This window comes from Colletes latitarsis, chromosome 5 (assembly GCF_051014445.1).
Source record: "Colletes latitarsis isolate SP2378_abdomen chromosome 5, iyColLati1, whole genome shotgun sequence".
Classification (NCBI taxonomy): Eukaryota; Metazoa; Arthropoda; class Insecta; order Hymenoptera; family Colletidae; genus Colletes; species Colletes latitarsis.
The window spans coordinates 35,483,277-35,506,758 of NC_135138.1; the positions used below are offsets into that span (position 1 = coordinate 35,483,277).

At 34.1% G+C, this 23,482-nt stretch overlaps 1 protein-coding gene across 5 annotated transcripts in view; it reads left to right on the forward strand.

The window, feature by feature from the left end:
- Window positions 1-23,482, forward strand: part of LOC143342174 (membralin) — a 61,031-nt gene that overhangs the window by 278 nt on the left and 37,271 nt on the right. For 2 of the 5 annotated variants that reach the window (XM_076765770.1, XM_076765772.1), the window contains exons 2-10: window positions 2,143-2,501; window positions 2,599-2,834; window positions 2,915-3,134; window positions 3,216-3,354; window positions 4,412-4,646; window positions 4,725-4,815; window positions 9,292-9,349; window positions 11,436-11,519; window positions 22,122-22,254. In XM_076765770.1, coding sequence (XP_076621885.1) covers window positions 2,235-2,501; window positions 2,599-2,834; window positions 2,915-3,134; window positions 3,216-3,354; window positions 4,412-4,646; window positions 4,725-4,815; window positions 9,292-9,349; window positions 11,436-11,519; window positions 22,122-22,254 — 1,463 coding nt within the window. In that variant the 5' untranslated portion in view covers window positions 2,143-2,234. Of the gene's footprint in view, window positions 1-1,682; window positions 1,702-2,135; window positions 2,502-2,598; window positions 2,835-2,914; window positions 3,135-3,215; window positions 3,355-4,411; window positions 4,647-4,724; window positions 4,816-9,291; window positions 9,350-11,435; window positions 11,520-22,121; window positions 22,255-23,482 lie in introns of those variants that run through there. The other 3 variants (XM_076765773.1, XM_076765771.1, XM_076765775.1) reach the window with 3 other exon arrangements.

Genomic DNA, 23,482 nt, shown 5'->3' on the forward strand with positions numbered 1-23,482 from the left:
AATTTGTTTGCGATATATAATTACTAATTTTCTAAATTACTTACTTACGTAACGAAATATGTTATTGATACACAGACCTATTCTTTTATGTGTTTAGGATAATAGTGAAAACTATGTGTATAAATCAATGCAATACCTACTTCATATATTTCTACAATTGAATACTTAAATATACACAATTAATGTTTTACAGATAGAATTTAACATATTTGGAATTATCATTCTTAAACTATTTTAATTTTTTCAATATTATGAAACAACTACTTTCTGATTTTACATCTGCATCTGCTTTCCTGTCTTTTAAAAGATACATAATTGTTGATAAATTCAGATTAACCTGTTACTTTAACAGATGTTAAAAAATGATGTATTGAAATTTTGTATACTTAAAATTGTTTATTAAAATATAAAAGCATGATTTTTTAGATCAAAAACTATTGTAGTACATCAGTTTCTCTGTTTAATATCTTTTTCTTACCAGTTACTGTTGATATATTTTCTGATGGAAATAAATTAAGATTATTATGATTTATTTGTCAAAACTTAGAATATCAATTTTTTGGAAAATTGTAATCATCCATAGTAATACAGAGGATACTACTGTTGATAATTCAGTGCTAATTTTAATGTTCAGCTTTCAAAAAGAATATGATATAACTGATTTGTCTTAAAATTTTAACAGCTGTTTATGTATCATGTATGATATGGCACGTCAAAGTTATAATGATTTGGAAACAAATATATGCATTGTACAATGTTAATAATATTATTCAAAGCTGTCTGCATGTGTAAACATTACTTTTCTAAATTATTTAATTACATAATTAAATATATTATTATCAGATAGGCATATATTGTTATGTATCAATAATGTGTTTGATGCATTTAATATAAATAAAAACAAGTTTATGAATAATCTTGAAATTATATTAATATTTATTGAGATTATCATTGATTTCTGTTGCAAAATTTATATATTATTAAATAGGTTATAATGTTTCGTATAGTAACATTATAGCAGTGTTTGATCTGCCGCATTTTCCGCGCAAGCGTGTTGAAAACTGTGTCAGTAAAGTGTTTAGTCTGCGTGAAAAAGAATGCTGTATGTACCCCTGTTTTGTTATTTGTGAAAAATTATTTGCAAATACAAAAAATGTGTATATATATATACAACTTGACTCACCATAATACAAGTAAATAAATTACAACAAAACGCAATTAATATATATATATTTTACTTACAGCTTCATTGTACATTTTCAGCTTTTGAAAAACAATTTTTCAAATGAAGTATTTTTATACAGCATTTTTTTCCCTCGAAAGAACTAAACTATTTCTGGTATAAGAAGCAATATTATATTCAGCAAAAGATGCTGTTAAGTTTATTTTCGCTCGTTTTACTTTGTATGCAACAAAGTGTAGCTAATATTATTGAAGCTTTTATTATGACATCATATTTTCTACATGTTTGATCAGTAAATGTTTCATTAAATTTGTTTTACAAGTTTTGATGGTTGTGTAACATATAGTACAAGTATTATTTGTTTTTTTACTTTAAATTTCCCAGCTTGTTTTACTTGTTGCTGTTACTTGTGTGCGAGTCAGCTAAAATTGGTTTCTTTCATTATGTACGCTACTGTCGTTAGTGATGGATTACGCATGCGTGAAAAATGTGGCAGATGTAACAACACTATGTTACAGGTTATGTTCTATGTTGATTATGATTATGTTATTAATTATTATCTTTATATGTGAACGTTATTTTACATTTTTATGACGATTAACATTTTCTTTTTATTATTTGATATATAAAAATTTATAATTCGAGTAAATTTGGTTTTGTATACGTTCCATATGTGTGCAGAAAAATTATGTACATTTAAAATATTAATTATATGTTAAAACAATAGTGTTTAAAATACTATATACATAAATCTATCGTATAAGTTTAAAACAGTTTATTATTTAATATAAACGATAACGAATTTCATACTTAATTTAGTTTAAAGCAGAAATTGAATATGGTTATGAATTATTTATTCTTGCATATAAAATCTGTCATGTTATAACACAGAAGTATATAGCAGGTCAGAAATGTTTTAATATGATGACCTTGTCTATTATAAGTGTCATTTGTTACAGGATATACAAAAGGTAACTTGAATATTTATGAGTAAAAGTTATTAATTACTACAGAATCATTTGTTGAAAATAAATATTACATAAGATTTAAAATGTCTGAAGTGGATGGTGGTGCTATACCAACAACAAATAATCAGAACGGTGCAGCTATACATAACAATCATATTGCCGGTGGTGCAACTCAGCCAAACTTGAATAATAATAACATGAATACCACTAGGAATAATAATAATCAAATCCCACTAGTTAATGTGAGGGATAGATTGTTTCATGCAATGTTTATTAAGGCTGCATTAACATATGCAAGAACATTTCCAAGGCATGTCAGGAGACTTATTGAATTTATAGTTTTATTAAAGGTAAGTAATTTATCTACTTCTTATTCTATTAAATGTGAATTTAATTTATTGAATTATTGTAGTATAAAATAAATAATTACAAATTACAAATTTTCAGGCTATATTAGCATTTTTTGTGCTGGCTTATATTCACATAGTATTTTCACGAGTACCAACTAATTGTTTGGAACATATAAGAGATGATTGGCCACGAGATGGTATATTAAGAGTTGAAATACTTAGAAATGGAGCAGAAGATTATAGTATAGAAAAGAGTTACGTAAAAGAAGAGAAATTAAGACAAGAAAAAGTTGATGACTTAACTAATGCTTTGGGGATATTAACTAGAGATGGGTGAGGAGTTAATATTTGATTTGTTATTAAAGGGTAATTGCTTTTTATAATTTTATTTATTCGTCTTATTTCGTTAACAGATTTATTATCATTGAACCATCCGCTGTTGATGAAGATAGTGATACAACAAATGTGTCTAATGAAGAAAGTCATGATAATTTATCATTATCCAAGAAAGATATAGTTATCAGAGGTGCTACTGTTTCCGGCGATGCACAAGATCCAAAATTAAGTATAAATAATACAAGTCCTTTGCTATCAACAACATTTTGGAATGATCTAAATATAGACAAGAAAGAAGTAAATATAAACAATTGAACAAATATTGAATATATTATTTACGATATCAATTTTAAATATTATTTCAAATTAATATTTTAGACATCAAATGAGAAGACAGTATTACTAGAAAGCGCACAAAATAGAACCACAGGACCCGATGCAAATAAATTAGATAAAGAAGATGTTATCCAACTTTTAAAAGAGCAAAACTTTGAATCCGATAAGTTTGCTAGAACAGGTACAGATATGATGTAATTTAAAAGAAAGTAGTATGATTGTAGTGGTTGTATAAGCTATATCTAAAGTTGAGCAAATTTTATTCAAGTACTAGTTGTCCGTGGTTTCACCCACGTTTATCTTATTTATGAACAAAATGTACTCATGTACATTAAATATATTAAATATACACATGGTTAGATTCGTGTAATTTTCAAGATACGTATATACGTATATTTGGATACATGTGTATCTGTGTATTACTAATATTTTTTACAACATACAACAGTGTTTCGATCAACAATGTTTATTAAAATAATTAATTACTAGTTATTTCATAATTCCTTGTCTTATTTCGTTTGAAAAACCGTTTATCTAAACAGATTTGTTTCTCAATTAATTCGATTAATCGATCGACTTTTTTCGACTGTACAACGGTTTCGATTATTCGAGATAATCTCGATCCACACTATCTCGGATTACACGGAAGGATCGGTGAATGTTTATTAATCATGGAATAAAATCATTAAAAACATTCTAATAATGTAATATTGTGCATATATTTCAGTTTAATTATATAATTGTTTAATTCAGTGAAAATTTTCGACCGTAAAGCTCAAGACACCTCGGATAATACTTGGATAATCGAGACTCTACTGTACTTGAAAATTTGTAAACATTATTCTACATGAAATAATTACATGTAATAAAATATATTTAATTGTTTACTGAACTACACAGATTCACGTGTATCGAAATTAACCACTATATACGCGAAATACACGAATGTCTTGAAATCGCTAAAAAATTTTACAATTTTATTTATGTGTATAATGACTAAAAATTTTATATTTATTCTAAAACCAATATTTGCTTGCGTATCATTCTTAAATTAGAATCCATTAATGGATTTTTTAAACCAACATCCAGAGGGGTAAACTATGGATGAAAACTAAAATTTTTACTCATTTGTGAATAAAATTTACCCAACTTAGCTTATATTTATTTCAGTCTAAAACAGAAGTATTAATAAGATATACTATTTTGTTGTTATTATTTTAAATTATTTATTGTTTTAGACGATGGTTATATTGTTGAATATTCATTGGAATATGGTTTCTTGAGATTGTCACCTGCAGCCAGACAGAGATTAAACATTCCTGTAAAAGTTGTTACTTTGGATCCTATGAATGACAAATGTTTTGGTGATGATTTTTCAAGATTAATACTTGACGAATTCTTGGGATATGATGATTTATTAATGGCGAGTATTAAGACACTGGCAGAACACGAAGACAATAAAGGCTTTTTACGGTAAATATCTTATTAATCATTATTATGTTTTAATTCGAACAAATTTTTATTGATTGCAAAAATCATAATATTTTATAGAAATGTGGTAACTGGAGAACATTATCGATTTGTAAGCATGTGGATGGCCAGAACGTCGTATCTTGCAGCATTTTGCATCATGTTAATTTTTGTAAGTACACTTTTCTAATTATAAATATAAAGCGTATTACTTTTGCGTTGAATATTATTAAATTGCGTGTGCAATTGCATTCGAGTTGAAATGTTTATCACATTACAGTAGCAAATATTTAAAAGAAAGTTACGTGAAAATACAAATCTGCTTTATTTCCGATTTACTGCGAAGTTGCACACATTTATATACTTTCATGCATGTGTGGTATTTGAAGTAAGATTTAAACATCTGAATTTTCTATTTCTCAAATATTAATTGTTATATCTTTGGATGAGTTAGTAGAAAATATTTTTTAATATTAAATTTCATAAATTTCTATTATACGTATTTAAATTTCTTTACATGCAGTAGAGAATTAAATTATGCAATTTATGTTATAAATTATGCGTTATAATATTATAAGCATCATCTGTAACGAGTCTAGAACGTTCTGGAGGTGTAAATTAGATTTAGTTTCATGTGCTACGTGTTTTCGATCCGGATATATTCCTCTCCGTCAAGGGGATGGTATCATACGTATCCACACGACAGCTTGGTACATGTAAAAGGATATGGCAATCAATTCAAAGTAACGCACTGAGATCACCCGCGTATAACCCTCCAACCCCCTGCATCCTCACAACCTGCGATCCCTTTGGAGTTGAACCGTTGGGCATAAATCAACGTTATTAGGGGCATCATATTCGTTTCAGAGGCCCCAAGCCAGTAATTTTGTATCAAATTATCCCCAAATAAGTTGCGCTATCGCGTCAGAGACGATACTAATTTTCAGGAATTTTCCATTGTATCAAAAGTGTGCTTTGCATATGCAGTGTTTGATCAGTTATCAGTTATATAGTTACAAATTTCAGATAATTAAGTTAATAACGATTTCGATTGAAATATCCAACCGGTATAACCAGGATGTTAGTTTCGACATTTTTTTTTCAACGTGTAACCAAGTTTCCTCTTTTTTTGTTACAAACGATTGCTATTTTAAACGAATTTGTTAAGGAATAATGTAATCAGACATATAATTATATCAATCCATTATCGATAGCTATGTTTCGACATAAACAACACGGATGCCAGATGGGTTGTGAAATTTCAGAGTATTCCCCGGGTGTTAGGAAGTGATTGGATCATATACGCACCAACGAATAGCTGCGCTCGTGTTTAATGGGTTCACACCATGCGAATAAATGAGTAATACTGCATACCACTAACCATGATTCAAATGCTATGCATTATGTAGTAGCCTACATCTAGTTTATATCTACATAGTCACGTCGTATATAGAGAAAAGCCAATTATTCCATACACGGGTAATTTTACGAGAAGAAACGTTCAAATACAGAGCGCTAGAATACTAAAATAGTTACATACAGGGTGAATTTACTGGGAAAAATTTTAATGAGAAATTTTAGAGGCCAAAATAAGACGAAAGTCAAGAATACCAATTTGTTGATCGAGGCTTCGTTAAAAAGTTATTAACGTTTAAAGTTCCGCCTGTAGAACAGCTGCGTACGCGTTCGCAGATTGCCGTTCTACAGGCGCAACTTCAAACGTTAATAACTGTTTAATGAAGCCTAAATCAACAAATTGGTACTCTTGATTTTCGTTTTATTTTGGCCTCTAGAATCTCCCATTAAAATTTTTCCCAGAGTTGGTCGAACACTCTGTACATAGTCGTCTAGTCGTATCCCCAAACGATGCATGATTATTCTTTAGATCTCAATATCTCATTATATTGAACGAACACAGGATTAGGAAGGTAGGTACTTAGAATCGTCTATCATGGCGTAAAGTTATAATCTTGAATAAGTACTTTGTGGTAGTAATTACGTTCACAAGCGAAAAAACAGAGGAGGACAAGAATTAGGAAATATATCGAGCCGCGATTGAAATTTCCAACGATTCAATTTACTCGACGATTATCGTTACCCTGTATTTTGAACTAAATATGTTGTTACTCTTTCGTCGAGTTCCAACGTAATATTCTATGTATAGAGCGTTGGAAATGCTTTGAATGTAGTTTGTGGTGGAGACGGGAGATGGGTGGATTCCGTGCTACAACACGTGAATGTTACTTCAGTGCTTGAAGCGTCATCTGGAACCACCCTCGGTCAACCCACCGTAAAGTCACGTGTATCGGACTGTCGTCATTCACGTATTACCCCGTATCTCTTGCGTCATGTGCACGTAATATCGGGTACTTTGTTACAATACGATCCAATGTGCAATACTAGCCACCCCCCTCTCCTCATCGTTCCCTCTACTTTTCGTTTTCTTAATGTATGTTTTTTCGTGCGTTTTTTTAAATCCTCAAACAGTCCTGTTTTACTACACGTTGACGGTCTTTGAGACAAAAATTATGTCAATATATAAACAATAATATGTTTACCAAGGAAAGGGAAACAAACATACTGATATAAATTTCATTAGTCCATAATTGCATTCGTTGATAAATAAGGACGTCTGGGGTAGAAAATGACCCGAGGAGCGCATGAGTATTAATATATTTCTGACTTAAAATATTGGTTTCTTATTGAATCTGATTCTTTTTAGAGTTTGTTATACCTAGAGTAACGAACGAAGTATCAATGACGAGTTAGTAATTGTTTGGATTCTATAACATTTTTAAAAAAATAATTACTCCATTTAGATTTATATTATACATACAGGGTGTTTGGCCACCCCTGGAAAAAATTTTAATGGGGGATTCTAGAGGCCAAAATAAGACAAAAATCAAGAATACCAATTTGTTGATGGTGGCTTTGTTAAGAAGTTATTAACGTTTAAAGTTCCGCCAATACTGAATTTTTTTCTCGTAAGTGGGTAGGATTTCGAGGGTATGTCTAATGACCAAATATTATTGTAATTGACCCCTGCAACTAAAAATAATTTTTTTAGAACGATTTGAAATCTTTTTTTTTTGTCGAAAAATTTAGGCACCTACCCCCTGTCGATTTTTCTTAAAAATTCGTTTTTGATTTTTAGTAATTTTATTTGACGCCCTACAGAAAAGTTGTGTAATACTTTTTGTAGGTACCCATGAGCTCTACTTCAGGAAAAAGTTTCATTGAAATATATTCACATTTGTAGGAGTTACGACTATTTGAAAATTGGACCATTTTTTATGGGGTTTTTCTCATTTTGCGGGGTCAAGGACCAACTTTTCGAATATTTTTGCGATTTGCACATATTCTCCACCAAAATACGCGTAGTTTGCTTTTTTAAACATTAAAATCGTCCAATCCGTTCAGAAGTTATGACGTTTTAAAGATACGCATGAAATTTCAGGGAAACATATCAACGCATAGTCAGACATGACATTTTCAGTAATGAATTTTTTTCTCGAAACTGAGTAGGATTTCGAGGGTATATCTATTCACCAAAAATTATTGTAATCGACCCCTGCAACCGAAAATAATTTTTTCAGAACGATTTGAAATTTTTTAATTTAATTGTTAATAACTTTTTAACGAAGCCTGAATCAACAAATTGGTATTCTTGATTTTCGTCTTATTTTGGCTTCTAGAATCCCCCATTAAAATTTTTCCCAGGGGTGGCCGAACACCCTGTATATATATTTCAAAGCTTAAGAAATGGAAATGTAAAATTCTTTAATCAGAAAATTAGTTAGAAAATTATATTGTCTCGACGCAAAAAGGTTATTTTATTATACAAGGAAGCGATCGACAAAACACAGGTTTACGAGAAAATAAAAATTCGTCGTTACGAGTAGTCAGGATGTAATTTGCGAGAACGTTTTCGCGTTTTATTTAAATTTTAATTTGACTCTCTGTTAGAGTTCTATATCGAAGTAATTTTTTTCGTCCCATCCTTTGTAAATAACGGCGACGCATCTGCAAAGTAAGATTAAACGGTTCCAATACCAAGGTTACCCATTGCAAATAGTAAATTATCTCCTGAGTGTCAGGTGCTAGTTCAATATGAACCAATCGCAATTCAATTGCACTATTCACTCTCAACCCGGTAACCGAGTGCACAGCTCGCAATTTATCTCGTAACGTAGCTTTGTTGCAATCTCCCCTATTAAATGTATTTTTGCCAACGACGCGTACTAATCGACACGATTCTGTGTCTGGGAAAGCTTAATTAAATTACGTACTCAATTATATCGGTAATCATTTAGTCGGCCAGAAAAATAATTGCAAATGAAACATCGAAGAATTATTAATTTCTCGCAATTCTGTAAGTTTCTTTCAAATTTTTATTGAAAATTACATTAATATTGCTTAAAAAAAAATACAAGATAAGCTTAATAAACTTCAAATATAAAAATGGTTAAGTTTAAGTATTTTGAAGTATTTGTTAGCGATTATTATCGTGACTTTTCATTGTTTATCGATAAAGAATACATTGCAGATTTTTATATGTTTTAAACACATTTTTTCGAATATTAATTTTGCATTCATTTACTATGATTCTATTTGTGTTACAATTAAATGTAAACGTTTCTCGTTTCAGACTATCTCCGTTTCTATGCTACTACGGTATTCGCATCACCAGATTTTCGTGTTTATTGGTAAGTAATTATTACGATAATTATATTAAAAATTGCTTGATACGGATTATGTTTGGTACGCGTGACGCCGTGGATAATTGATTAGCGTTTTTTATTTTTATGCTTGTTCTTTCAAGACAATTTTATGATTTATCGGTGTATATCATTTTAATTTGATTGAACCTGTAAGTATCTGGTAACTTAATTATTTTACAGTAGTAGTTAAAAATTTATCAACGAAACGCTGTCACTCTTTTGCTTTCAATGAGCGGTTCGTTAATTTGAATTGTGATTTCGTTGTTTGTTTCGCCAAGTGTTTTACGTTAACAAGTCGATAAAGAAAACGAGTGCTCGGTGCTTGACCGATGTTAATCAAAAGACGTAGAAGTTAGATTAAAAAAAAAATGGTGAAATGACAGAGTAATTTGAAAGTTTGAACCGACTGACGGGGCAAAGGGAGCTATTTTCTCAGGTTAATCGTTTGAAATACAAATTTGCATAGAAAAACACTGTAGAGGGTAACTCTTATTTTCTCCTTCCACCAGTGGGTTTCGGATGTTTTAGACAGTTTCAGGACTGTCCAAGTTCTCCTCGTCTTCTGTCTCCCATTCATGTTTATCTCTGGCAGTCTGTTTTCGTTACATCGAGCCTTTTCTTTCTTTTTACCTTTCCCACTCTCTCCTGTTCGATTGTCCCGTTCTCTGGTACCCTTTCCCGACTTGTCTTTCTTTGTGTTGCAACCCTCTCCTAATTTCTCCGTCTCAAAAGCGTAACGAAAATACTCGAAAATTGCATAGTCTGTTTGAATTCGTTCCCTGGAATTTCTACATTGCAAACACGTAAATGCAGTAATAAAGCTAGAAGCCTGAAGTCATTTTTTAATAAAGTAAAATACATATACAGTACTAGTAATAAATTGTTTGAACTCTGTTTTCGAATCGTTTTTAAATATTTGTTGTAATGCACGACTGTTGGAAGGCAATGACTATTATCTGAGGTGCGAGAGGCATCCAGATTTTCGCATGTTTACTTCAGAACGGAAAAATAATTTGATGGTACGCTTGGTAGCACGCGGAGTTCAGATTACGTAGCGCAAGATGGAGTAGTCGGGAGTTTTAATAAGCAGTGGGGTTGGCTTTAGTGGGTGACATCTTAAAATCTAAAATTCATTAAATCGGAACACCAAGGTTGTGGCGAAAATTTGTAAGCAGCGATACTCGGGTTGTTATAAAGAAGACATGCGTTGTCGTTTGGGAATAGCTGAACTTCTTAACCGCATCTCTGCGCTTCAATTAAGTTATAGAAGAAAGCACCTTCGTGAAAGTTTCAATCACCCCCGAAGAATTAAGTACTCGGCGTGCATCTTCGTTACAATTGGCCCAGAGATTTACCTTATTTTAATTCAAAATTCAAACGAGTTCCCGAGACCATTTGAAAGTATCAATTATGTTTCGCACATCGTAATGATTAAAATATTCAAGACGTTGGAGAGTTGAGTTACCTTATTAATTATCGTAGTTATTACCTTTCCAAAGTGAGGTAGAATAGACATTGTTTTCTGGATGTTATATGGATGATTAAGTTACCAGTCGAGGTCCTGAGTAATTAACGATTGTTTTGCGGCATGCGGTAGCAATAAAAGAGCAAATGGAATAAATTAATGGAAAGTTGTGTATGGATTAGATGTGTCGAGAAAAGCGAAATCTTGTCTTTCGTCTCAAGGCACCGATCGAAAGTTTGCTAGAACTTAAATCGAGATCGAGGAAGTTTTGAAATTAATTCGTATTGAGCTTTGAACCGAGTCGTCGAACGCGACACGATTTCTTCACAGCCCTCAACTTGGGTAATAACCTTCCGCTCAGAAACTTTTCGTCACTGAGTATCTAATAAATATTAAATTCGATCTGTTCGTCGTCCAGCATAATGATTTCGATACAATATCTCGACGCCGTGCATTTAGAGAAGAGAATATAAAATGCATTTTTATGAGCCTTTCAAACACTTCCTCGTCTTTGAAACTAGACAATGTGGATGAATCGCACGCTGTTCGCTCGAATATTCTCACTGATTTTTCGTGTGAAATGTACTTCTTTTCGCTTTGTTTCAGTGGATCTACTTCACATGTTGGAGTTCAATTTACCGATATCGTTTCCGGCTGCGTCTCTACTTACAGTGATACTGGCCCTTGTCGGTGAGTTGCACAAAATTCACTCTTTAACGCGATCGTATACAATCTTTTTATTTTGGAATTTGTCTCACTAAAACTCATTTAAGTATCGAATATTTTCTTTTATGATTTATATGTGTTCTTTGTGCATTTTACTATTTACAGATCGTATCTACGTAGCTAACAATATAATTGCTCCTCTATCATTTTAAGTTGACAATCAATATTTCCAGAATGAATAATATGAGGTTTCTTAAATTAATTTTGGTAATGTAGATGGTTGCTACTTCGAGTATTAGACCCAGGGAGATTGACTTAATGCACAGTTTCAATAGTTTGATTGGTATCAATAGTTTATTTGGTAACCGATAGTTTTGAATTCAAATCTCAATTCAATACATACCGTTTAGAGCAGGAAATGGACGTGGACTTGCATGTTCCATCATCGATCTTCCGTGTGATATATATATACATTTCTAAACAATAATTGGGTGGTGGTTTTACAAGCTGAGTTATCAAATATTTCATATGCCATTTAGTAAAGTATTTTTTTTAACACACAATATCCCATTCACATTTTATTTTTCGTCATCAGAAACGTGATTTTTTATTTCACGATTGGGCTTCCAATCTACATGAAATCTAGAACGATATCCCTAAACGATACACCAAAACGTGTTAGACGCTCCCATAGCGTAGCACGATGTTTGAGAACGGGAATGTAGCCAAAGACATAGTCGAAGGTGGCAAGTTTTGCCAGCAGTGCGTCGAAGTAGAGCGCGTGTCAAGTTACCAAAAGTGCAAAATATTAAAGGCCTTTTTACTAAATCAAGGCCTCTCTCGGTTTCGTTCCCTCGCTGATACGACGTTAGCTCAGTTACAAAGCTGATTGGCCGGAACGGTTAACCCAGGATTCTGCATAAATTTCTGATGAAGGCGCAACAGTTGGGTAACCCGCTCGGAGCCCATTTAGCAACGGTGGCGGCGTCGGTGGTTTCCCTACCACCACGACGCCCATTTCCATTTCAACCTGAATCTCCTCTTCACGCTTCGCATGTTCGTCAGCGCCATCCAATTGATCTGTATAAAGTGTGATATCGCTAATCCTTTCACGAGACTATCCGAACAGTTCTGAAAATACTAATTAAATTAAATTTACGGGGCCCTTTTACCTCTAGTTTCCCTCACCTTCCTGTGGTTTTCCATTCTTGGGTGCAGCAGCAGTGAACTGTAACCTAACAAGGGCGCAACGTCCAATTGGAAATTAGTTTCAGGTTCCTTTCCTTTTAAATAAATATACGAGAGTAGACACGGTGTAAACAATTTTATACTTCGAGTGTTCGTAGTTTTACGTAGTTTTTATATCGAATAATTTTTAATTTTCAATTGGAGCTTGGGCGGTGCTTGAGACGTTTAGGTTTCGTTGAAGTGGTCAAGGTTTCCTTGCACTTATGACGGTATATCGAGAAGCCACCAGTTGCACGGTATCCGAGTAAAATGGCGACAGAAGTGGTAAATTTCCGGATTCATACTCGCTACCGTACGGATTGCCGGGATTCACGCGCGCACACTTGTGTGCGTATCGGGTTTACGGGTGGGTGTAGAAGAAGGAAAGGAAGCCTTGGGGAAGTTGTTATCTCGAGTAATGGGTTCCGGTTCCTGTGTCGTTTCCTGCCCTCTATCCGTCATCCTTCAGCTCTCTCTGGCGAGTACCTCTACGATTTCTCAGCCTTCTACATACACGTTTGCCTTATTCTTCTGTCCTGATATCCACGGTCTGTCTTCCTCCTAGTACCTCTTTCCTCGTTCTTTCCTACGAAAAATATATACCGCATCATATTTCTGCAATAATAAACACCAAAGAACACCGTATAAATTCTTCTGATGTACGTGGAAAATTTGTTATTCTGACAGAACTTTAACATCGTACTAAATACGTACTCTTGATTCTTTCAATTCTGTGATATAATTTATTTAACCGTAACATCGTTACGTGCAACTTGTTAGGTTCCCTCTGAGATTGTTTATTACCGTTCTTATCAGCGTCATCGTTTTATGCTCGGAAACTTGCAGCTCGATACACGGTTACTCTTTGTGTGTTCTCTCTAAAATTTCGTTGTTCCATTCGTCGTTCACGGCTGTTGCGTCCATGATTCTGTCGCGACCTGTGTATCATCGGCGCGAATTCACGTGAAATCGACCACGTGTCGTGCGGCATTTGGCCTCGGAAACGACGAGGAAGACGATTTTGCATAATGGAATGTCAAAGAACGGAGTCCCTGGCGCCCCTGCATATCAGTGACGCATGATCGACCGCCTAACATGCTGTAAACACATTTTCAGGGACGGTCAGAATATGTTGCATTCTCCGCTGTTTCGTTTATCTGCTTACGACCCCTTCGTAACAACTTTGCTTTTATCCGTACCAGGCAACGGGCATTGGATAAAGCGTTATCCAGCACTAACAAACGTTTCGAGAAAACTGTTCCTCCGGTTTGAAGTTAAAATTAAGAATAAGAAAGCCTTAGATATTCTAGGTTTTCTTATAGTTTTATGGATACGATTCAGTTACTTTTAATTGTTTCTAATAATATTTGTACCGAAATATAGGTGTAGCGGTTTAAAATCCTCCAATCCGTGTCCCCTGTCGATTTGTCTTAAAAATTTGTTTTTGATTTTTAGTAATTTTATTTGACGCCCTACAGAAAAGTTGTCTAATACTTTTTTGTAGGTGCCCATAAGCTCTACTTCAGAAAAAAGTTTTATTGAAATATATTCACAATTGTAGGAGTTATGGCTGTTTGAAAATTGGACCAGTTTTATGTGGTTTTTCTCATTTTACGGGGTCAAAGAACAACTTTTTCATTATTGTTAAAATTTCTACATATTCTACACCAAAATACGCGTTGTTTGCTTTTTTAAACATTAAAATCGTCCAATCCGTTCAGAAGTTATGGCGTTTTAAAGATATGTATGAAAATTCAGTGAAACATATCAACGCTATAGTCAGACATGACATTTTCAGTAATGAATTTTTTTCTCGAAACTGCGTACAATTTCGGGCATATGTCTAATGACAAAAAATGATTGTAATTGACCCCTGCAATTGAAAATAATTTTTTTAGAACGATTTGAAATTTTTTAATTTCACCGAAAAAGTGCAATTACTCCCTGTCGATTTCTAGCGTTACGGTCGATCTTGCAACGCGTAAAGTGCGTTTATTACAGTTGTAATTGATAATGTAATAACGTCGAGCACGATACGTCTAGTATTGGCTTATGAAAGCAGATTTTCCGTCTGTAGATTTAACAGAGTCGCATCTCACCGCATCCGGTGGAAATGCGCCATGGAATCTGGAGTTGAGCGATAGTTACAGAGCAAGTTGTTAGGGTTAGATAGTTGAATCAACATACAGAGCGGCATTGATCTACTCCTGTTCAGAGTGCTTGAAACACGTGTACAATGCATTTACCTACATGTGTTCTGGGAAAAGCAAACATACACATAAACCCCTTTTCTGTGTTTCTGCTTGCTTTGTTCGTGTCTGGTTTCTATATAATTTACAAAGTTTATGTACAGGGCGTCGTAAGTGTGAAAATTCAGGTACGGGATCATATTCCTTATCGAACTAACCGCACTAGTTATTCTCGTTTCGACATTCTACATATTGGACACATCAGGGGCAAAGAAATACAAAAATTGTTGTTTTGATTTACTTAATTCTAGGAAGTATCGGTTACTCGTTCCCTTCCTTCGCGTTATTTATTAGATTTGATCGATGCAATGAATTAGTTTGATATCTGTGAGTTCTATCACGTGACGTAAAAGGAAACAAAAATGTGAATGCACTTGTCCTCATTTTGATTTGATTAGATTCAAGCGCGTCCAATTTCGGATTCCATCAGGCTCGAATGCGTTCAGTATGTTCGGTCAGCAGGAAATATTATGCCCATTAAGTTCTGGATATTTCTGCTGTTTTGGTGGCACGCTCGAAATTAGTCAACGATGGCCACTAGAATCTCCCATTAAAAACTTCTCAGTAGTTCTATTATTTAAAATCGCTGCTGAATAAGCTGTTACCGTATTTTAAATTTATTTAAGTAGATGATATAATTATTTTATTTTAAGACATTTACAAGAACGATAATTCTACGTACGTATATTCGAATTGTACCGTTGCTTCTCTGTAAGTTTGTATATTTTTGAAAGCTCAATGCAAGTAACCAGTCAGTTTAGAAATCTCAGTGCTGCAGAGTGATTCTATGGCGAAGATGCAAGATACGTCGCTAAAGTGCGGAATCTCGAAGTTAGTCGACATCGATGTTCACGCATGATCGATCGGCATCAGCGTTTCGTGTGGGTGGGTGCAAGACCGTGTAAAACGTAGTCGTCGCGCACAAATACATACGTATCACACACGCTATCAACCGTACATCTATCTTGTCAATCACGACTGCGAATTAGTTTTGATGCAGTAGGGTTGTCGTGAACCCAACGTGGCGGAAATTATAATTATGCCATGGTTATAGGTTGCGCTATATATACAGGGTGTCTCTAACAAAGATGGTACCCGTAAGCGTGGAAATTGAAGCAATAAAATAGAGAAAATTATTAGAAACGAATATGTTACAATACTTTTCGTTATATCAATTTAACACTATTTTAATTGAAGATAATAATTATGCAGATTGTGTATACAGGGTGTTCGGCCACCCCTGGGGAAAATTCTAATGGGGGATTCTAGAGGCCAAAATAAGACGAAAATCAAGAATACCAATTTGTTGATGAAGGCTTCGTTAAAAAGTTATTAACATTTAAAGTTCCGACCGTACTGAATTTTTTTCTCGAAACTGAGTAGGATTTCGAGGGTATGTCTAATGACCAAAAATGATTATAATTGTCCCCTGCAACTAAAAATAATTTTTCCAAGACGATTCGAAAGTCTTTTTTTGCACCCAAAACTTTCAGCACTTACTCGAATTTTTTTTTCGAAAGTTTTCTCTAGAATCCTGTATTAAAATTTTTCCCAGGGATGGCCGAACACCCTATATACGAACAAGTTAATAATCGAACATTAGTTTCGACGAAAAGGTAGCAATTTATGGAAGATTAGCAACTAATTGTAAGAAAATCACTTTATGTTTGCACCGTGTTGCTTTAGATGTGCATTTAACTGTCTATATTTTGAGTAACTGAAATTTATAATGAAAGAATGAAATCGACAGAGTAATTTGTTATTATTTAACTTATATCGAAATTAATTTAGCCACTTCGGGGAATTAAACCACGATATCGCGTTCCTCGCGATCATCCATCGAGAATACTGCGCTTTATTCGATTTTTTGGCCGTTTGAAGCGGTTTCACTTTAAACTGTCTCGTTGACGCGACCCGCGTGTATGTGCATCCTCAATCGATCAGTGTACGTAGATGTGTACATCGATATTCATATGCTTCCGAATGGATCGGGTTTACGGTCATATTTATTGGCACTGAAACGGGAGTAAGAAAAACGATGTTACATACGGCTTGCCATTTAATTTTCTTTTTTCGTACCATTCAGTTTTCTTCTTGTCGTAAAAAGTACATTAAATGAAATAATAATAGTAAGAAATAAGCATATTGAAATTGACGAGGAGAATATTACCGTTGAATTTGCGCTGATCGATAGTCACAAATCAAGCTGTAACTTCTACTACCACCCAATTTAGATAATAACGAAGAATCGATGACATAGTGTGTAGTTCTATAAGAAGACGGTTTTCAGATAAAAAAAGGAAAACTGTTTACCTCGTTGTTAAGCCTCGAGATATCGATATTCCTCGCATAAAAGTCGGATCTTCCGTTAACAGTTTCCAGTTATTCGTCCGCCGTGCTCCCGAAACATTGAGAAATTTTTCTCGAGTAACGAGGATCCCCTTGATCGGTTTTTTCGTGGTGGAAAAATGCTAGCGATATAAATTGGAACGTTCCCCGTGCAATTTCAGCGTCGCGCGAGATTATCGAGCGTTCGTCGTAGTTGCTCGAGGAATTTTAACGTCTTTATAAAAGTCAAGAGGAAGAGGAAAATGTCGAAGCGCAGTTCTGCTACACACTCGGTCAGGGCTTGTGCACCAGGGGGGCTTACCGGGCTGAGGTAATGTCCGGCTAGTATGCATTTAAATGAGTGCATTATCCGTGCATTATCCAGCGTTAAGATCATTTTGGCGAAGGCTCGTATGTAACTGATTCATGCGTCTCGAAGTTGTTACCCAAATAATGATATTTGCGACGTTGATCGCAAAACTGTCTTTGATTCTTTTCTTAAAAATTCTCTCTTCGAAATACCGTCCCGAATTTTATAACACATTTGATCGTTACGTGAAATATTAATCTTTAAAAATTAATACGACGTATCGAAATCATTCGTTGTTCTGTTAATTTTATTTGGACAGAGCGAGATTACTGAAACATTGGACTTTCGATTAAATAAATAATATTTGTTCTGTTTACTATTTTCAACATTTCCATAAAAACGAGGAAGTAATATTAGTTCATCGTCTGTGAAATAATAAAAAATGATCTACAATTATGATAACCTTTTTGGCGAATTGGTAGAAATTATACAGGGTGTTCGGCCATCCATGGGAAAAATTTTAATGGGAGATTCTAGAGGCCAAAATAAGACGAAAATTAAGAATACTAATTTGTTTATGAAGGCTTCGTTAAAAAGTTATTAACGTTTAAAGTTTCGACCGTACTGAATTTTTTTCTCGAAACTGAGTAGGATTTCGGGGGTATGTCTGTTGACCAAAAATGATTGTAATTGACCCCTGCAACTAAAAATAATTTTTTTAGAACGATTTGAAATCTTTTTTTTTTGTCGAAAAATTTCATACCTTCTCGAATTTTTTTCTAGGAAATGAGTAGGATTTCAGGGATATGACTGTTCACCAAAAATGATTGTAATTGACCCCTGCAGCCAAAAGTATTTTTTTCGGAACGATTAGAAATTTTTTTTTTTGTCGAAAAATTTAGGCACCTACCCCCTGTCGATTTTTCTTAAAAATTCGTTTTTCATTTTTCAGTAATTTTATTTGACGTCCTACAGAAAAGTTGTGTAATACTTTTTTGTAGGTACCCATGGGCTCTACTTCAGAAGAAAGTTTCATTGAAATATATTCACATTTGTAGGAGTTACGGCTATTTGAAAATTGGACCATTTTTATGAGGTTTTTCTTATTTTGCGAGGTCAAGGACCAACTTTTCGAATATTTTTATAATTTTTACATATTCTCCACTAAAATACGCGTAGTTTGTTTTTTTAAACATTAAAATCGTCCAATCCGTTCAGAAGTTATGACGTTTTAAAGATACGTATGAAATTTCAGGGAAACATATCAACGCATAGTCAGACATTATATTTTCGGTAATGAATTTTTTTCTCGAAACTGCGTAAGATTTCGGGCATATGTCTAATGACAAAAAATGATTGTAATTGACCCCTACAATTGAAAATAATTTTTCCAGAACGATTTGAAATTTTTGAATTTAATTGTTAATAACTTTTTAACGAAGCCTCCATCGACAAATTGGTAGTCTTGATTTTCGTCTTATTTTGAGCTCTAGAATCCCTCATTAAAATTTTTTCCAGGGTTGGCCGAACACCCTGTATATCTAATTAATAGTTACTTTACGGACGCGAATCAAACGGATGAATATGTTTCGAATGTATCACTTGTTTCGATCGTAATGCCCGGACATTTTGTTTATTTCAACCAGACAAACACTAATATTAATTACTAGATATAATTAAGAGCAAAGAATTATTAATTTCGCTAATTTAATTTACCGGTCGCGTTATCTCTTCCAGGCGACAATGGATCGTTGGTCCATGTACATAATTAACTAACCACGCTGTTAGCGAATAATTCTTCACTCTACTGCTACTTTTACTCCCGGTGAAGTGTCACACGTTGCGTGGTGGTCTTTTTGCACCATCCTGCTGCCTACATTTGGGATGTAAACCGCCGAGGGACACTCATTATCATTCTCCTAGCGTGTTTCTTCTTATTTCGTCGCACTGTGTCCGATCAAGAAACTAATTACCCGAGGTCGTGCCCTTACTCTAGGAAACTATTTATTCTGCTCATTGCGGAGTGCTTTCATCCACTACCACTATTCTCTTAGTACCTTTTGTACGACGTATTGGCGTCTTGTTTTCTCCACCTGATATCACTCGTGAGCGTATTTTTCGAAAACCAAAACGTCAGGCGCCCTAAGATCGAGCACCGTATCTTCGTGCGTGTCAGCCCAAACAAAGGGGAGGTAATTACGGGATGGTAATGGTTTTCTTTAGATTCTCCGTTCTTCTCTGCAACGTTTATTTTCGTGGCCGTGTCCTTGTTTATCGAAGCGATTGGCTCTGGAAGTAGATCTTGGAATTGCACGAGTTCCCAAAATTTTCGACGAAAGTTCGTTGTATTATAGTCGATTAGACTGTCGCGTCATTCGAAAAAAAAAATAATGATTCTGTCGTTATTTTCGAGATTTGGGGCTATGCTAATTGATCGAGAAAATATCGTGTCGATTCTCTTCTAGAAAACTTTCAACGTTTTCATTAATCACTCTAAGAAGACGCGTTTCAGGTTGGTTGTTTTGCACTTTCGTGACCTGGCCACGACACGCCCTGGGATACTTTTATTATTTCCGTTTGGTCCTCGGGGAGGTTTCATATCGTTACAATTCATTAAGAAACACGCCAGCGAGCATACAACGGTGTTCTATATTCTTCTAATAGATTAGCTGCGTTTTTTGTGAACACGATCCAGCTAAGTATTGGTTACACTAGTCCTCAAACATCTGCTTTTAGAATTCCATTAAAATATACCTTCATTTATTTTGATTTTTTAATCATTCATAACGTCTAATCGATGGTAGGTGTAATCTTTTTCATTTAATAAGACAACTTATAAATATTGATAGAATGAATACTTTAATTAGTTCCACTAGTCTCATTGCACTTGAAAGCGTGCAATTACAAGAATACATTCCTGCAAAATTGTCTGCATAGTGTATCCTGGTAAATCGAAAATAAATGTCCTGTCTATTTACTTTGCACGATTTATAACACTCTGTTATTAATCTGCAACGTGAATATTAATTTACGTATTTATTTATTTAACGAAACCCGTATTTTGGTTAAATTTATTGTAAATTTACGAATTGTTTTCGAACGTACAAAAATTTTTAAATGGTTATGAATATCGAACGAACATTTTTTGTTTACGTTGTTCCTTACCAAAATTTTCGTTCACTGTTAGTTCGAAGGAAAATCGTTTCAAGCGAGATAAGTTTGTCGATAGTTCACCCGATAAGCGAGATTTAACGTTCAATGCCTGCGAAACGATAAAAACCGCCTGTGGGATACGCCGAATGTATCGTTTTAACAGTATAATGGCCCATGGGTCGGTATTAAATTTACATGGGGTGAGTCTTGCACACTGTACCACGAACTTTTAATTGTGCGGAAACTATTCGATTAATAGGACGAGCCTACGGGTTTGATAGCAGACGATTGCGTGTATCGATTCCCTCCCGTGATTTGTTTCGTTATTTTTAAACCTCCAACGCTCCCTTTCGTTTTCTCTCTAGCGGAGGTATTCTGTGCTTGGATAATCCGAGTTGTTTACGCGTCGTGGCATTAGATTTCGATGCTGACATTATCATTAAGATAATGAATTACAACTTCACGTTCCTCTAATGACGTTTGCTTCATATTTGGATTATCATTTGGTCGGAAGGTCGCCTTTGATTTATGTAATATTATTCGACTGACTCCAAGGAATAGAGAAATATAACATGAATAGTATTTAGTAAAAAAAAAGACGATATTATTATACTGTACGATTTTCACTGTGAGTGACTGTATGAGTCCATCGGCAGATAATTAGATTTTCAATTTGTATTGTACAATAGGGAATATATGCATCCAATCCGGCTTTAGGTATTATACGCTATCTCTAAATGTATGTGCACTGCTTGGTACATACTCGTGTACATATGTAAGATTTATAGTACGTTTCGATAACATATAACGTGCACGTATTTGCGCGTACGAATAAGATTCAGTGTATTCTTTAATACACGATGCGATTATACTACAGTAATTTAAGAGGAAGGTGTACAAATTGAAGGATATTTTGTATTTTCAATATTCAAAATACAACAGAATTCACTGATAAATTGATATATTTTCTCGAAACTATTATTAATTCAAGTAAACTTTCGAGATTGAAATACTGACCTGTTACATAAAATAAGGATTGTATTCTTTCTTCTTGCGAAAGAAAATAGTGACAAAGTTTTTATCTTTTCTCTTGTAATTATTCAAACGACTGTGAACTGTAGCTTTGCTCCAACCGTAAAGTTATTCCTCGAGTAAATAACTTTTTTTCTCGAAAAATCAAAGGCTCAAGTTTCATAGAGTTAATGGATTCTGTTTTGGACGCTCTGTAAATACAGAATAAGAATTGACACTAACGAAGCGATACTTATAGGAAGACGGTAAAGATGAGAAAAAAATGTGTTCAATTGTAAGCGATAAATAATTAAATTTACGGTACAAAATGATGATGTTCTGTTGCAGGAATGGAGGCAATCATGTCAGAATTTTTCAACGACACTAGAACTGCTTTTTACATCATACTGATTGTCTGGATTGCTGATCAGTATGACGTTGTTTGCTGTCACACACCAGTCACGAAGAGGTATTGGCTTCGGTGAGTGTTACATAAAAATATTTTCTGCTCTTTGTACTTGCAAAAGTAGATAAATTTAGTTGAAATGTGAAGGATTCGGTTTCCAATATGGCCAGAAAGTTATTTATATTGCACGGGGTCGTAGTTGCATGCATAAATTATAATAAGTCTTTCAATGAACTATTTCAGCAATATTTTTAGTATTATTCCATTTTTGCAATAGAGTTAAATAATACTAGTTTCTTAAACTAATACCTATTAGATAAAATGAAAAATTAGTCGAATGCTCGACTCAAAACCCCTTTTCACTTCCTGTTTGTCGTCATGTTCCGCGGCAAATACAAAATAATAATCGTCACGTACCCACTCTTTCAATAATGTTATACAATGCCATGTTAAATAACAAAAAATTTTCCTCTTCATTGTTTATTCTATTTTCAATGGAAACAGAGTTGTAGTTTAGACCAGTTAATAAACTCGCTCTGTATAACAGTGTATGCTCGTCTGTGTGCAAAATTGTATCGAATCGTGTGGATTTCAGTCAGTGATTTTTAATAAGTAATCCTTTTCTATATTTCTGAAATAGGTCTAATTTTTTGTTCGATTCTACGTACAGTGTATTAGATGTTAACCTCGTTTTCCCAGAAATCCCGCCCTTTGTTTCCCAATTATGCGATTATGGCGGAATTTGTCTTTGTTAATGGACGTCAACACAATTAAGGACGAATACGTACCTTCTGTAATTATTGGTGTTTATTGATTGCCATGGAACGCGCAGATCCTGAGTGCGGTACGTGCAGTGAAATCTTAATCAAACACTGCGGTTTGCAGTATAATAAGCTTACAGAGTGTAACCATCTGTTTATGTACTGTGACGATCATATGTGTAAATAGGGAAAATGTTTTTAATTCGTACTGTGTCGAAAAATGTACATCTTAGACTACAATATAGTTTGCACATTGTTATATGTAATATAACATTGTCGAACGATCATGGTGGCAATAAACATTTATTGCAACTTGTCAAAACAAGATCTGTGTTTACATAATTGAGTTTGGAAATAAATATTTCCCTGTTCATATTTTCGTCACCGTACGACCCGAATCGTTGATTTCTTTTTTATATTTCGACGTCGAGCACGATTCGATCCGTCCATTCGAGTAGGTAGATTGCCCCTTTATTACCATAAATATTTTCAATCGATCGAAACAGTGTCGCGACGTCCCGACGATCGTGTGCAGATGTCAA